The sequence below is a fragment of the Mytilus californianus genome, unplaced genomic scaffold (genome assembly GCF_021869535.1).
Source record: "Mytilus californianus isolate M0D057914Y unplaced genomic scaffold, xbMytCali1.0.p SCAF_7, whole genome shotgun sequence".
NCBI classification, from domain to species: Eukaryota; Metazoa; Mollusca; class Bivalvia; order Mytilida; family Mytilidae; genus Mytilus; species Mytilus californianus.
In genome coordinates, this window is record NW_026262723.1 from 116,422,966 (window position 1) to 116,440,488 (window position 17,523).

At 34.3% G+C, this 17,523-nt stretch overlaps 1 protein-coding gene across 1 annotated transcript in view; it reads right to left on the reverse strand.

Moving 5' to 3' along the window:
• Window positions 1–13,527: 13,527 nt before the first annotated feature.
• Window positions 13,528–17,523, reverse strand: part of LOC127708069 (caspase-3-like) — an 85,278-nt gene continuing 81,282 nt past the window's right edge. The window contains exon 5 of the mRNA XM_052212864.1: window positions 13,528–13,891. Within this exon, the coding sequence (XP_052068824.1) occupies window positions 13,641–13,891 (251 nt within the window). The 3' untranslated portion in view covers window positions 13,528–13,640. The remainder of the gene's footprint in view (window positions 13,892–17,523) is intronic.

A 17,523-nucleotide genomic window follows, 5' to 3' on the forward strand; every position in this document is an offset into this window, starting at 1 on the left:
TTTCTATTGTTACGAATAACAATGGACTTTGTTTGCGGGATGTAGAAGCAGGGGTTTCCAGAAACCCCGCTCGTCACACCCTGTGGTCAAAATCCTTTGTTATTCGTAACAATAGATCTATTCAATTTACACTTGTTTCAGAAATAGAAACTATGAAGTATAACAATAGAACTGGGGTGTAATTTTTTATATCCGACAAAATATACAAAGGCGTTGTTGTTACATGATTATCTTACAGGCCTTTTGCGGTATATCACGTGTCCTGTGAGAAATTTTAAGGAGATCACCTGCAGTATGTTGAATACGGATCTAAAAATTAAGTTGGAATATTTCTCACTAAGTTGTCGTTTTTTCGCTGAACACACGCACCTCTAAATTAATTGAATAGTCATCAATAGATTATATAACATAAAACAGACAAAAGGACAGACTCACTTCTAACATCTTTTGTTCATATTGTAGTCCGTGTAATTCTATTATTTACCAATGTCGAAATTTGTATGCGAATAAAAACCTTTTATTATGTCCATGTACCTTTGATTTGTTGCTAAAGTGTTTAATTTTCCATTTACAAAAGATCAAAATTAACAGAGATAAATAATAAATGGTACTTTTTTTTTTGTAGATATGTATGCTAGGACGCCAATAATCATACTTGTGTGTAGAAATTAACTTGAATAAATATCTTCTATAGAATGTAAATTTTTTTTTCGGTTGACCGAAATTTAAAAACATTGTGTTTATCGATCAAGTCCACATTTTTCTATGACGCGTTGGATTCAAAGAAAACATTTTTCCAACTAAATTATACCTCAATAATTAAACAAAGGTATACTTGACATATACAAATTTAAATCATTTGTGGTTTTAAAAATAGAAAGAATTCTTTTCTCAATCGGAAACTTTTATCGAGTCGGAACAATCGTCTGAAAGACTTACATTTCATATTCAGTAGAAAGATTATTAAATGTACATACTAAATGCATTTTTGGGGTAGTAAATAGGGTATATTTCTTTTTGAAAAATACATAATGAATTCAATTTGTAAATTTAGCTAACCGTTTATTATAATTTTTTGACAAAATAAACAATGATAATCAGACGTTTCGCGAAATGGTATCTTCTCGACGCTGAGGGTGAAAAAATATCCTTGAAATGTAGGTATCATTTCAAAACACAAAAGTGATTTAAAGATTTATTTGTACCAATACAATCTTGCATAGTACTGCTGTCAACGTATATTTGTTCCTTATAACAGGTGTCCCTTTGTAAACATTATTATAGATAATTTCATTATACATATTCCTTATGGAACGAATATTCCCTAACATATATTTCGTGAGAAATAAATATCATTAATTCCTTTCTTCCATTTGGAACACTGACAGGGGCAAGGTAATTGCAGAAATGAAATGGATCATTAAAAGTGGTGGTTTACTCAAAGTCAGGTCTTTTGGAAAACCATTTTAAGACTTAAGTAATTATATAAAATAATAAAAGTAGGGCTTACGGGCTTGCGGCATTGCGGTTTTGCCCGTGCAAGTGCAGACTAACGGGAATGGGCACAAATTTTGTGTACTACTACTACTAGTAAACTTCTCCGATAGGTCTTAATTTGTAAACGTTGCACAATATTATGTAATATGTTTATACATAAAGCATGTGCACCGAGGTTGAAACTTGGTAATTTTTCGGCAGAAATGTACATATGACCAATATGACACATGTAGGACCCTAGCTGGGAACCCTCATTAAACCTTGCAAATGTTGAAAAATACAATAATCTGTCTTATACCAAATCGATTTTTTTTTCCTTTTGTTCCATCTGTTATTGTAAACAAGAATATTCATTTTATATAAAATTTATCTCTACTAGCATTCACATTCCAACCGGTATTGGTTGTAAGATATCTTTTTTCCGGTATCAATTTGAAACATGTTGCATTGTATTTTCAGAGATCTGAGAATGTTTTTACGGGGTCCGTATTTCTCGTTTGTTTCTATTCTGCTCATGTAAATTTAAAACTAAGAGCTAGATCAGAAGCAGAAAGACGAAAACGTAAAATGAACTTGCGATTACCGGAGTGTCAGGTCTATACATGTATATGTGGAACACTCTACAAGGCACTTACAAACATGCAAAGTCCTTGGAAGTCTAAAGAGACATCCGAGAGCATTGTGCGTGTTTATTGGAGCAACATATTGAACCTTTTCAAGAACTGGTATAAAACAAATTTAAGCTGCTTACTTCGTACATGTTATCAATCCAGAAATTTTCATTACCAGCAACCCTGACCCCCTCAAAATGTATACCTTTCCCATCCTATAACCACAAGAAATGATATCAGAAAATTACTAACATATTAAGACGGTTTAAATCAATATAATTCCACATCTAATCAATGTTTTGACACAGTCCCCACATTTAAAGTATACTTTTTCGTAACAGTCTAATTGAAAACTGATAGCTTAAAATCATTTAGCCATTTTTAATAAGTTCTGTTTATACGTTTTTGCTTTTGATGGTTTGAATAATTTTTGACTTCCTTGATTCGAAATTTCCTGATATTGATAGTTCCAGATTTATCCGCACATAATAAGGTTTATATATATATATATATACATTTTTGCACCTCAGGTTTGCGGTATACCATCTTTTCCGCAAGTTTATTGTTTTCTGTTTGGTATTTAATTAATAATTAAGATCCATTTTGTTACATCTGGTGATCCGTTTATTTGGCAATCGCCATGGCGGCAGTCAGCATGATTTAGAACATCCGTTGTTCGACCTGCTAGTCAAATGCGTTTTGTTAAAGTATACTTTTTCACTTTTTTGGTTTTTTGGAAAATGTTGTTTGTGCTGTATTTAAACCCCTCTACCAAGAAATTTGTTTTGCATGCACACGTATAAAAATTGCGGTTTTTATCCAACGCAATCATAGGTTTGAAAGTTGTTTTCAATTTAGACTTGTTTACATTTTTTAATATATATTCATAATAAGTAAAACTTATATTAAACTACTACGAACGAAGTTATTTTTAGAGATATGGATTAATAGCATTCAATTTTCCCCCCTTAATTCATGAATATATTACATTAATATTTTTTATGAGTTACAGAAACTAAAGTGTTTGAGCAACACATTGATATATTTTTGTTTGTTGCCTCTGGCTGTATATATTTTCCCCCTTTAAAACGAGACTCTTTTTTAAAAAAATATGTTAGCAACGTGGCTCTTCCGTGTAAACGTGATTTTTTTTTAAATAAATTTGCTTATCACGTTGTCATACCCTTTACGTTTTCTATACAACGTATTGTTCGGTTACACTTATAACAAACATTTTCTATAGAACAATTATTTGAATAGATACATTCCATTGCAAATATGTCACTTTATTTAAAGAGAAAATGTTGATTCATCAAGGTCGACCCGAGTTGTGGTTTATTCCGAGAAAAACATATCCTACTAAATTACCACACTTGTTCTTAAATGCATAATTCATATCTTAAAATTATTTCATAAATGGAAACGAAAAAGACTGTACCCAATTAATGAAAATATTAGGTGAATAGTAATCTTAAAACTAAATTGGGACTTCTCTTTCCGTTGATTGTTTTGCATATATGAACGAATAGGACTTTATCAATTTTTCAATATTCGCTAGTCGGAAATGAAATAAACACTTATGCTGCGTTCACACGTAATTCGAATTCGATTCGCATTAACTAATCCGAATTAGTTTAATTCGCATTCGAAACGTTTAACGTCCAACCGTAAATTGTAATTCGAATTGCAATGCGCGTCAAATTCGCTTTACTGTCCTAACGACGTTAACTTTTAATTCGTCTTAACAAAAACGCATTTCTAATGCGAATTGGATAATGCGATTTAGCCAATTCGAATCAATTCGAATTAAAAAAGAAGAAAGTGTGAACGCGATTAGGGAATTCGATTCGCATTCGATTCGAATTCAATTCGAATTAAATGTACGTGTGAACGAGGCATTAATAAATTGCTTGCGTCAGAAACACTTTTTTGGATGTCCCTTCACCAGCTCAAACCTAAGCATTTGAAATTAACTTATTCTGAAGGAAAGTTATATTTTCATTGCGGAAAAGCTTTAAAATTAAGTATACGGAGATGCATTGTTCGGAATATTTTGAAAAGTGGTAATTCATCTCGATCCGTTTCTTTTAATGTTGATTATGAAGCTAACAATTGTAAGAATTGTCGGAAGAATAAGACGTCATTCTCAGAAATTTTTGTGTTTATAATCATATATATCTGAAAGGGACAACACTTAAACGTTTCTTGCCACTGGACGTTAAGCAACCAACAATCAATCAATCACTTAAACGTTTCGTGTGCAGAGGTCGGAAGGGTATCCGTAGAAAACCCTATTCATTAATATTCGTAACTAATTGGATTTCTTAACTCGTCACTATTTTAGACGACTCAAAATTTTTAGTCGTAATGATAATATCACAATGATTAGAATTGTTTATCTTATTTAATAATAATAATAAAAACACAATTCTGAAGTCTAGTGATTTATATTATAACCGTTTAAAATCATTTTGAACAAAAGCAATATATATATTTTTTTTAATTCCTCTTGTAAAGAGATATGCAAATTAATATATGACAATTATATAATTATGATATGTGTTACAAAAGCCCATGGATATGTTACAATTGTCGTAACCACGCTTCCGTTTTTTAATCCTCATTTGTGACATCACCGAATGAGACTTATTGCCGAATTCATACCTATAATGAGCAACATGGCGGATGCCACACTTGTAGCAGGATTTACTTACCCCTCCGGAGCACCAGAGATCATAACCGTTTTTGTGGGTTCGTGTTGTGTCGTCTTTAGTTTTCTATTAAGTCTTTTGTAGACTGTTCTTTGTCTTTTGGATTTTTTTTTCATGGCGTTGTCGGTTTTTCAATCTTTAATGTCCCTGTTGTATCTTCCACCCGTTATTTTTTTATCAAACAAATCTTATTTTGTAGTTTCAGAAAAGTTGCGGGGCTCATAGGAAAACAATATTCTGTCAAATTAGTTATGTCGATATATTTCAGCAAATTGATGACTTGCTTGCTATGACAGTTCTAGAAAGCCATCTCATTGCATATCATATCATATCATATTTTGATATTCATTTCATTGTGGGTTATATAAACGTTGGTTCTTGACTTCACACTGTATTATAAATGTTGTAAAAACTTCTTTTGAAATACATCACCCTAATGTCTGACACTCTAGAGAAGTTGTCGGTTCTAAGCACCTTAAAAACAAAACAAATGTTCCGATAGATTTTTAGCCTCTTAACCCGAAGTGTCACAGAGTAAACAAAAGACCTTTTGCGATTTTTTGACAAATAAAATGTGTGCCACAGCCGCCCTAATTAGACGACGTATGCATTTTTTAGTGGTTTTGTTGTTTTTTCATGTACACGTACGCAGTTTTGTTTTCATGGACCAATGAGTTGTAACCCTTCTTTTCCATTCTATTGTTTTGTAGCATAATAAAATAATTGACCCATGTATGCATGGTAGTAAATGTATTGGTACTGGTGGACTAATGCTATGCAGCGATTTTCAACTGAACAGTTTTTCTATTCATGTAAATGAATATATACTAGTATTTACATTTAGCGTTTCAGAGAAACCCAGTATCTACGAGATGTTCGATATACGCCAATGTAACCGCAACCTAACGACTTAAAAAAAAATAACATATAGAGGTCAACATGTGAGTTCAACGATAAATCCCCGAGTATAAAAATGTAAATAAATATAACACAACAATTCACAAAAAACTGCTTCATATTCTAAAAAGGACTGCCATTGTATATGGATATAAAACTCATCGAAGATATCGGGCTTATAATTTTGTACGTCTGACGCGTGTTTCGGTTAAGGTAAATTTCACTCTAATTTGAAGATTCTGATGGCGGGAGATTGTGTGTTCGCTTGCTGCATGAAGAAAATAGCCATGACGGTCATTACTGCGGCAACAGTTTGACAATCAAATCGACTTATCATCGAATTTTTAACTTTCCATGAGCAACATAACTGTTGGTAATAGTAGATTTTCTGTCTTCGAAATAATAATCAAAGATATGAAATCCTCTACAGAATAGTTAAACTGTCACACAAAAAAAATACAAATATTAATAACGTACTAAAGATAAACCTTACCTTTTTAGAAATTCTAGTCTAAGGAAAAAATTAAGTGAAAGCGAAACTGTTTAAAAATTGTAAATCAGCTTATTAAACTAAATAAAATCATTAGATTGTATGCTTTTTAATAGAGGTTCTTTGCAAACCCCAGTCACGCATATCATTATAAATAGTCGATAATGAGAGCTCATACAGTTGCTCAAAATACCGTCGTCTGCCAATAAAGAGAGATTAATAGCTGTTCAATTGTTGAAAGAACAAAGAACATTCATTTAGACATACTCGATTAGAAATAATGTCTTAAAAATGACAAATAAGTTAAAGGGGAATAACACTCGCGGAATTCCTACCAAAACGAAGATTTTTCATTACTGGAATAAGTATCTGATACATGAATATATATATATATATATCCAACGCAATCATAGGTTTGAACGTTGTTTTCAATTTAGACTTGTATATATATATATATATATTCATAGTATGCTTTATTCTACATTAGCTAGAGGTATAGGCGGAGGGTTGAGACTCACAAAACATGTTTAATCCCGCAGCATTTTTGCGCCTGTCCCAAGTCAGGAACCTCTAACCTTTGTTAGTCTTGTATGTTTTTTATTTTTTATTTTGGTTCATTTGTATGTTTCGGAGTTTAGAGTCGCGTCCATTTCGCTGAGCTAGTGTACTTTTTTGTTTGTGGGCCAGCTGATGCCCGCCTCCGTTTACGGGATTTTCTAGAAAGGTTTGAAGACCCATTTGTGGCCTTGGGCTACTTTCTGGTCTTTGGTCTTTGGTCGGGTTGTTGTCTCTTTCCCCGTCACCATTCTCTATTCTATTTTGAAAAAAAACAGATCTACCTTAAGAGTTCAGGTTCAAGTCTGTTGTGATTTAATTATCTTTCGTATAAATCCACTGCAAATATGTGTTGTGCAGTTTTTATCAGTACCTTTCCATCACTCTCTTTGTTTTCATGAACAAATGGAGTGAGATGTCTTTTGAAACTGATAGAGAGTTTTAGACTTACTACTAATAGTATGTTTTTCTCTCTATATATGTGCTCCTGCTAATCAACTAACGAAGAGTATCATTAGCCTTTTCTACTGAATTTTTTATCACTTGAATATTGTTACATCATAATTTTGAATGTAAAATTCATTACCCTGCTGTTATCTTCAGATCCAGGTGCTCTTTCATGTAGTTGGCTTTTTTTTATTAAATTTTTCCTCGAAGCTTGCTACTTTCATTTCCATATTGTTTCGAGTACAGTTGAAGAAAAGTAAACCTGGTTCTAAGTAGGAGCTTGTTGTTCAATCTGTAGTTGTTTTTGTGTAGTGTTTTGTGGACTATTGTTTTCTTTTTTTTGGGTCTGTTGTCTCTAGTCATATGATGTTGTCTGTTGTCTCTAGTCATATGATGTTGTCTTTTGTCTCTAGTCATATGATGTTGTCTGTTGTCTCTAGTCATATGATGTTGTCTTTTGTCTCTAGTCATATGATGTTGTCTTTTTTAGACTTATGATCCTCTATTGCCCCATGGTATCTTCTGCCTCTTTTTGTTTGTAATGCTGATAAGGTGCATCAAATTAATCTCTATCTCTCAACTTTAATGTGAATTTCATGGGTTTATTGTTCAATGGGGGACAATCCAAGTATGAAGCATATATGCATTATTTTCATTTATTATCAATAGGTCGATACCGCTTCTTGTGAATTGCTAGGCTCCGAGTGTATCATCATCTCAGTAGCCAGCGCTTCAGTATTGACATACTTAAAATTATCCGTTTGATTTAAGGAATTATCATGCAAATATATATGTACATGGTTATTCTTTTTATGTCCCTTTCGGTCATACATTTGCCTATTGAGTACTTATACATGCTTAGATTTCAATATTTTGGGTTTCGGCGTTCGTGGTAAGGGTTAATCTAGACCAGAGACATATATGTCTCTGTGTAGACCAAGTCAGGAATATGACAGTTGTTTTTTCCATTCGTTTGATGTGTTTGAGCTTTTGATTTTTGCCATTTGATAAGGGCTTTCCGCTATGAATTTTCATTGGAGTTCGGTATTTTTTTTTATTTCATCTTTTTCTAGAAAAATGCGATTTTCATTTAAAGGAAATATGACCAGAACTTTATTTTGTCACGGGAACTTGCTATTTTTTTTTTTTGCCCAAATGCGTATATTTTGTAAATTTGTAAATATATAGTGATTTTGCGTCATGATTTTATGCATCATATACCTTTTATATTAATTCATACACGATAACCCAGTGTTGTCCTGTCGGCTCAACCTGTCTCGCTCCTATTGGAGTTCCCTCAGTTTGTTTTTTTTACCTTTATTTGTGTCTTCTTAATTGATTTGAAATTTAAACATCGATTAACTACTGTTGCCTATTTTTGACTCTTACTACTTGGTATGTTGTGTAAAAGTGACTTATTCTTTCGATGCACATGATTTCACTTCGTTACGAGTTGATGTAATTCCGATTATTTTCTAACTGATACAGTATGTCTTTCTGAAGAAAAAAAATATAGGCGAAAAAATCAAGTTACATCAAAACGCATAAGTCGAAGAGAAACTGACAACGCTATAGCAATAACAAGAGGCTCTCAAGAGCCTGAATCGCTCACCTGTATTTCAGAGAAGATTTTTAAATGTTAGCAAACTTGATGAACAAATTGTGTAAAATTGTCTTTAAAGGGCAATAACTCCTTAAGGGGTCAATTGACATTTTTTGTCATATTAACTTTTTTGTAGATCTTACTTTGCTGAACATTATTGCTGCTTACAGTTTTCATATATCTATAGTAATATTCAAAATAATAACAAAAAACTGCAAAATTTTGTTAAAACTACCAATTCCGTGGCAGCAACCCTCATATGATGGCATAAGCGGTAAGCTAAAAAGGGAAAAAACAAACAAGTCCACATAGCACTACATAGAAAACTAAACTAGAGGCTCTAAAGAGCATGTGTCGCTCACCTTGGTCTATGTGCATATTACACAAAAGACACAGATGGATTCATGACAAAATTGTGTTTTGGTGATGGTGATGTGTTTGTAGATCTTACTTTGCTGAACATTATGAAAATTGTAAAAAATTGACTATAAAGGGCAATAACTCCTTAAGGGGTCAATTGACAATTTTGGTCATGTTGCCTTATTTGTAGATCTAACTTTGCTGTACATTATTGCTGTTTACAGTTTATCTCTATCTTTATCTATCATTTTACCCTATGTACTATTTTTTAGCCATGTCGGCCATCTTGGTTCGCAGGCGGGGTCATCGGACACATTTTTTTAACTAGATACCCTATTGATGATTGTGGACAAGTTTGGTTAAATTTGTCTTAGTAGTGTCAGAGGAAAAGATTGTTGTAAAAAATTACAAAAATTTACGAAAAATGGTTAAAAATTGACTATAAAGGGCAATAACTCCTTAAGGGATCAACTGACCATTTTGGTCATGTTGACTTATTTGTAGATCCTACTTTGCTGAACATTATTGCTGTTTACAGTTTATCTCTATCTATAAAAACATTCAAGATAATAACCAAAAACGGCAAAATTTCCTTAAATTTACCAATTCAGGGGCAGCAACCCAACAACGGGTTGCCTGATTGGTCTGAAAATTTCAGAGCAGATAGATCTTGACCTAATGAACAATTGTATACTCATCAGATTTGCTCTTAATGCTTTGGTTTCACAGATAGGAGCCAAAAATTGCATTTTACCTATGTACTATTTTTTAGCCATGTCGGCCATCTTGGTTCGCGGGCGGGGTCACTGGACACATTTTTTAAACTAGATACCCTAATGATGATTGTGGACAAATTTGGTTAAATTTGTCTCAGTAGTTTCAGAGGAGAAGATTTTTGTAAAAAATTCTAAAAATTTACGAAAAATGGTTAAAAATTGACTATAAAGGGCAATAACTCCTTAAGGGGTCAACTGACCATTTTGGTCAAGTTGACTTATTTGTAGATCTTACTTTGCTGAACATTATTGCTGTTTACAGTTTATCTCTATCTATAATAATATTCAAGATAATAACCAAAAACGGCAAAATTTCCTTAAAATTACCAATTCAGGGGCAGCAACCCAACAACGGGTTGTCCGATTCATCTAAAAATTTCAGGGCAGATAGATCTTGACCTGATAAACAATTTTACCTATGTCAGATTTGCTCTAAATGCTTTGGTTTCAGAGATATAAGCCAAAATCAACATTTTATCCCTATGTTCTATTTTTAGCCATGTCGGCCATGTTGGTTTGCAGGCGGGTTCATCGGACAAATTTTTTAAACTAGATACCCTAATCATGATTGTGGCCAAGTTTGGTTAAATTTGGCCTAGTAGTTTCAGAGGAGAAGATTTTGTAAAAGTTAACGGACGACGACGACGGACGACGACGGACGACGGACGACGGACGCCAAGTGATGAGAAAAGCTCACTTGGCCCTTTGGGCCAGGTGAGCTAAAAACGAGCAACACGAATAACACCAAAAACCGGGGATGATCTTGAGTGCTCTGAAAAGGCTAAGTGCAATTTCAATTTACATTTATCAACTAAACATCACCATACAACCTTTGTATGTGTGATACATACTTAATGAAGTGATTTCAATTATAGCTTCTCAGACTTTAAGATTATTTTAATCAATGACTTTCAATTTTTCCTCCATAATATTCAATTTTGGCTACCCAAGAATTTATTTTTAAAAGAACGTTCAAATTTTCATTCTTTAGTTTCCTATGAAGAAAAAGTAAATTAACAAAAATACCGAAATCCAAGGAAAATTCAAACGGAAAATCCTTTAACAAATGGTAAAATCAAAAGCTCAAACACATCAAACGAATGGAAAACAACTGTCATATTCCTGACTTGGTACAGTACTTGGTATGAAGTGTTTAGTACAATCTTAAATAATGGAATGGAAATGGGGAATGTGTCAAAGAGACAATAACCCGACCAAGGAGCATGTTTTTGTTTTTGTTTTTGTTTTTGTTTTTTATTCTTTTTTCGTTTTTTAAGGTTCTGTCATTAATCGTCATATATCAATTGTCAAACATATATACCATGCATCATTTGTTTTCATATTCCTCTTCCTTCTTTTACTGACCGACTACACTCTTGTATGTATTACAAACGAAAGCTTTATTTCCCTCAACCCTCCATGTTTGTCCACGTATTTTCTGTGTCTGATGAAGGTGATTCATAACAACTTGTCGTTTATTCGGACATTGGTATCGTTTTTTTGTTGTTGTTATGGCATCTGTTTAATATGGGAAGTGATAATTTCAGTCATTCTTCCTTATTACCTAGCTTGAATAGTGTTTGATGTGAAAGTATACAAATGTGTTAAAATGGCAATCAAAAGTTCAAAATCCGGCTAATCTCCTTCAAATATTCTTACTCATGAACAGATACACTTAGTAAACAATGTGGAATCTAAGAATAATACCGGATGTCATCATGTTATTCCACAGTCTTAAAGAAAAACAATAGTATATAAAGAACGTGTAGTAATAAATTAATCACGAAATAATGCTTTAATGCTAATAATATGAAAGGTACCAATTTCTACAGCACCAGATGAGCATTTCGACTATACCTTTCTCTACAGCGACGTTCCAGGCCAAAATATTTGAAAATCCAAAACCTATTTAAACATTGAAGAGTTTATAAACCAAAAAGACAAAAAGTATAGCAAGTACTCCGGGCAAGGAATCAAAGATACCTCTGCTGGTGGACTGTTAGTATAGCAAGTAATCCGGGCAAGGAATCAAAGATACCTCTGCTGGTGGACTGTTAGTATAGCAAGTAATCCGGGCAAGGAATCAAAGATACCTCTGCTGATGGACTGTAAGTATAGCAAGGAATCCGGGCAAGGAATCAAAGATACCTCTGCTGGTGGACTGTAGGTATGGCAAGTAATCCGGGCAAGGAATCAAAGATACCTTATCAAAGATACATCTGTTGGTGGACTGTAAGTATAGCAAGTAATCCGGGCAAGGAATCAAAGATACCTCTGCTGGTGGACTGTAACTATAGCAAGTAATCCGGGCAAGGAATCAAGTATACTTCTGCTGGTGGACTGTAAGTATAGCAAGTAATCCGAGAAAGGAATCAAAGATAACTCTGCTGATGGACTGTAAGTATAGCAAGAAATCAGGGCAAGGAATCAACAATACCTCTGCTGGTAGACTGGAATCCGGGCAAGGAATCAAAGATATCTCTGCTGGTGGACTGTAAGTATAGCAAGGAATCCGGGCAAGTAATCAAAGATACCTCTGCTGGTGGACTGGAATCCAGGCAAGAAATCACAGATACCTCTGCTGGTGGACTGTAAGTATAGCAAGTAATCCGGGCAAGGAATCAGAGATACCGCTACTGGTGGACTGTAAGTATAGCAAGGAATCAGGGCAAGGAATCAAAAATACCTCTGCTGGTGGACTGTAGGTATGGCAAGTAATCCGGGCAAGGAATCAAAGATTCCTCTGCTGGTGGACTGTAAGTATAGCAAGTAATACGGGCAAGGATTCAAAGATACCTCTGCTGGTGGACTGTAAGTATAGCAAGTAATCCGGGCAAGGAATCAAAGATACCTCTGCTGGTGGACTGTAAGTATAGCAAGTAATCCGGGCAAGGAATCAAAGATACTTAATCAAAGATACCTCTGCTGGTGGACTGTTAGTATAGCAAGTCATCCGGGCAAGGAATCAAAAATACCTTATCAAAGATACATCTGTTGGTGGACTGTTAGTATAGCAAGTAATCCGGGCAAGGAATCAAAGATACCTCTGCTGGTGGACTGTAGGTATGGCAAGTAATCCGGGCAACGAATCAAAGATACCTCTGCTGGTGGACTGTAAGTATAGCAAGTAATCCGGGCAACGAATCAAAGATACCTCTGCTGGTGGACTGTAAGTATAGCAAGTAATCCGGGCAAAGAATCAAAGATACCTCTGCTGGTGGACTGTAAGTATAGCAAGTAATCCGGGCAAGAAATCAAAGATACCTCTGCTGGTGGACTGTAGGTATGGCAAGTAATCCGGGCAAGGAATCAAGTACCGAGGGTATTACCAGCCCAATATCCAGTTGTACTTCGGTACTGGCATGAAATACGATATTGTATTATTAAAATTTACTGTTACAAAATTTTTGAAATTATTTTATATTAAGGAATGAATCTTCCTCATGCAAATATAATAAGGTTGTTATTTCTATCACCAAACAAACTAGTTTAGATTCATTTGAAGTTTGTCTCACTTTTGATATTATCACAAAATATATTTTCAACTAAGAAACTGAATAAACAACAAGAATTTAAAATATAAAAGTGGCACCGATTTTTATTTCACATTGTTATAAAAAGACAAGCACTCTTTCATTACATTATGTTAAAACGTACATGATTATGTAGATGGTCAAATGCATATTACGTGTATTAGTCCCGGATATCCGGTTTTTTAGGCCGGAAGTATACATATCTTGTTACCATGGAAACAATACAAGGCATCATTTTCATTTTATCAGTGAACTCTTCGTCCTTACAAGATTCAAATTCGTAAGCAACAATCCTATTGACTTGAGTAAGCATGTGAACTAGTTCCGTTTTAGTCCCGTAGTTCTCTATGACAATGCACAGTGCTTGTATAAACCATGAACCGTCTTGATTATTTCTCCAAGAATAGTGGCCTGAAAACAAAGAGAGAATTCTATTTATGTTTAAGTTAACATCCATACCAAAATACTTATCTAACCTCGCTATGAACTCATGCTCATGTACCAAGTCGTGTAACTTGTCAGTGGTTGTTTTGTCAACTCTTTATGTACATTATTATTGGAGAATTATGTGCTTTTGATGGATCTTTAATAGTTTCTGTTTAAATTATTCATTACTTATTCGACTTAAGGTGCATGATATAGAGCATTATATATTGTTTATTCGCCTGTCAATTGTTGAAGACTGTTCTTTGTCTATTTATGTCGTTGGGTTGTTGTCTCATTGGCGTCTATCACAGTTTCCGTTATGCTTTATTCATATCTCTTATTAATAGGGGATTTCAAATATAGGTGATAAGATTCAAGGTCATTTTCTATTACTTTCCTGTATAAAATCAATTCAGAACCCTATTGCAGATTATAAGAAAGCGTGATTACTATATCAGCCACAGTTTGAGCGTCATTGTATACAATCCTTGGTAATGTAGTATACTAGTATATAGTATTGTTTAACATGCTCCTATTTTTGTCTTTTGATACCATAGAGCTAAGTTATTTGCCTGAACCTAAATTATTGTAATTTTTCTTCAACGTTTGCTAGCTCTTTCTTTGATTGATTTTTCAGCTGTTTTGGATCTAGGCAACTTGTTAGTTCTGTGTAGACGAAATGAATGTCCGGCATACTAAATCATAAGCTCGATATCTGTGATCGGTTATGTAGATTGAGATATAGTCGATCGAGATGAAGGGCAGGAAGTAAAGACTGTCAATAGGAAATGAAGGCGTGTTGGTTTATAGTAGACGTTTTGCCCTGTAACAGGGCACATGTGGACCCCTCAGAGAGTTGTAGCAATGGTTTTTAAATGTGCAGAGTGATAAATATGCGACTCTGACTGCACTAGGCATCGTATTTAATGTCCCCATTACGACCGGTCGGACGTAGTGTGTTTATATATCCTGCAGCCAAAACCGATGACAAAGTATGACTGGTTTACTGCCGGATGACCAAACTTCTATACACCAGTTAAACGTGTAAACAAACTGGCATGATATTATTTTGTATACATACTACTTAAAATAAAATTAAGAATTATCTAAATTGCTAAAGCGATTGTCTCCCCCTCAATGCTGTTGAGAGATACTCTTGTGCTGTATGATTAAAACTCAAAATGTCAAAAAACATTAACGTACCCATTTTCTTAAACATAAAATCTATTTCAATTTTATAAATCCTGCAGGTCCTGTTTGTTACTAAAACTTCTCTAGTTAAAAGCTTTATTTGTGCAGAGAAAACAGGTATAAAGATAGCTATTTTGTGGTTCAGATGATCTTAGTCATATTATGTAATGATATTTATAAACTGAGTCTAAGATACATGTAGTTCTTTCATATTTATATTTCTAGTTATGGTTTTGGTAAATATCTGCTGGATCTAATCAATGATTTCTTCGTCTGTTAATGACTCCTCTCATTCTTCTCAATCATGAAATGGATTTCCTATTTGTCTGCATCTCATTCATTTGCCAATGATTGATTGGTAGTTGTTTGATGAACGTCTAGTGGCAAATATTGCCTGCATACTCAGGACGAGATTGGTACTGCAAGGTAGGCATCGCATTGAATGTCCTAATTATGACCGGTCGAACCCATGGCAATCTTAATGGAATTGACTTGTCAATAAAACCTCCTATCGGACACAGTTGAGTATAAAAACCTAGAAAGGTGGAATATTTGACAATGACACCTCTTACCTTGAACAGTTGAATATTTGACAATGAAACCGCTTACCTTGAACAGTTGAATATTTGACATTGAAACCTCCTACCTTGAACAGTTGAATATTTGACAATGAAACCTCCTACCTTGAACAGTTGAATATTTGACAATGAAACCTCCTACCTTGAACAGTTGAATATTTGACAATGAAACCTCCTACCTTGAACAGTTGAATATTTGACAATGAAATCGCTTACCTTGAACAGTTGAATATCTGACAATGAAACCTTTTACCTTGAACAGTTGAATATTTGACAATGAAACCTCTTACCTTGAACAGTTGAATATTTGACAATGAAACCTCTTACCTTGAACAGTTGAATATTTGACAGTGAAACCTCTTACCTTGAATAGTTGAATATTTGACAATGAAACCTCTTACCTTGAACAATTGAATATTCGACAATGAAACCTCTTACCTTGAACAGTTGGATATTTGACAATGAAACCTCTTACCTTGAACAGTTGAGTATTTGACAATGAAACGTCCTACTTGGAACAGTTAAAATACAATGAAACATCCTACCTGGAACAGTTTTCATTATCAACAATTGATATTTGACAACGAAACATCCTACGTGGAATAATTGTGTATTTGACAAATAAACATCTCACCTGGAACAGTTGAATATGCAAACAGGAAATCAGCTTCTACTGGCACTTTCCGTATAACTCTAGAACGGTAAACGTGACGCCAACCAAATTCAAACTTGATCTGTGTTTTGTGGTAATAAGCATTGTGTATAAGAATTTTAAGATTTATAACATCTGGTTGAGGCAAACTTAAGTTAAAGAACGGAATCGAAAAAATTCAGCAATTTTTCCATTTGTAAAGGGCATAACTCTAGAAAGGTAAAAGTTAGAGAACGTAAACCAGTTTCGGGACGTACGGATGTACGGACAGACGTACAGACGGACAAGGGTAAAACGTAATGCCCCCTCCGCTACGGCGGGTCGTGAAAACACAAGGCTTATACTGTATTAACAGTGCTGAGAGTCAAAACTGAAATAGCCAAAGGTATTCAACATATGAAGCTTAACAAAAACGGCGCTTTAAAAAAAAAGCCAAACTGTCTAAGCATAATTAAAAATTCTGCGTCACAACTGGAGTATAAAAAAAACTATGCAAGGTTCCTTTATTTCTCAGTAACAACAGGATCTTTCAATGATAAGCCAACTATCTACGGTCAATTAAAACTATTTGTAACATCGATGCAGTTTTTAAAAAGTCGTCTAGTCCAAGAAATTGTAAAGCATACAAGAAAATAATTATATACATCAGGAAGGATTACAAAATACACTTTAATGTTGTGACAAAAGTTATCTGTTAGCCACATTTGGGCTAAGACAGGTGCCTGCAGATGTCTTTTGATTGGCTATGGCAGGTGCATGTTGAGGTCTTTTGATTGGCTAGGGCAGGTGCATGCAGAGGTCTCTTGATTGGCTAGGGCAGGTGCATGCAGAGGTTTTCTGATTGGGTAGGGCAGGTGCCTGCAGAGGTCTTTTGATTGGCTAGGGCAGGTGCATGCAGAGGTCTCTTTTGATTGGCTAGGGCAGGTGGAAGCAGAGGTCTTTTGATTTGTTTTTTTCTTTTTTTTCTTCATGCTACACGATCAAATCCTTTTAGCAAAAAATAGGTAAATGTTAGTATCGGATGGGGTTATTATAATGGTCCGTGTTAATATGTATGGCATTAATATTTTTCTTTAAATGATAACCCCCCTTTCCGCAAATTCCATGCACTGGACATTTTTTCCAACAAGAATATGTTTGAAATTCTTATTGGCGTAGTTTGACGATAACTACCCAGAGATCAAATGAAATAATTA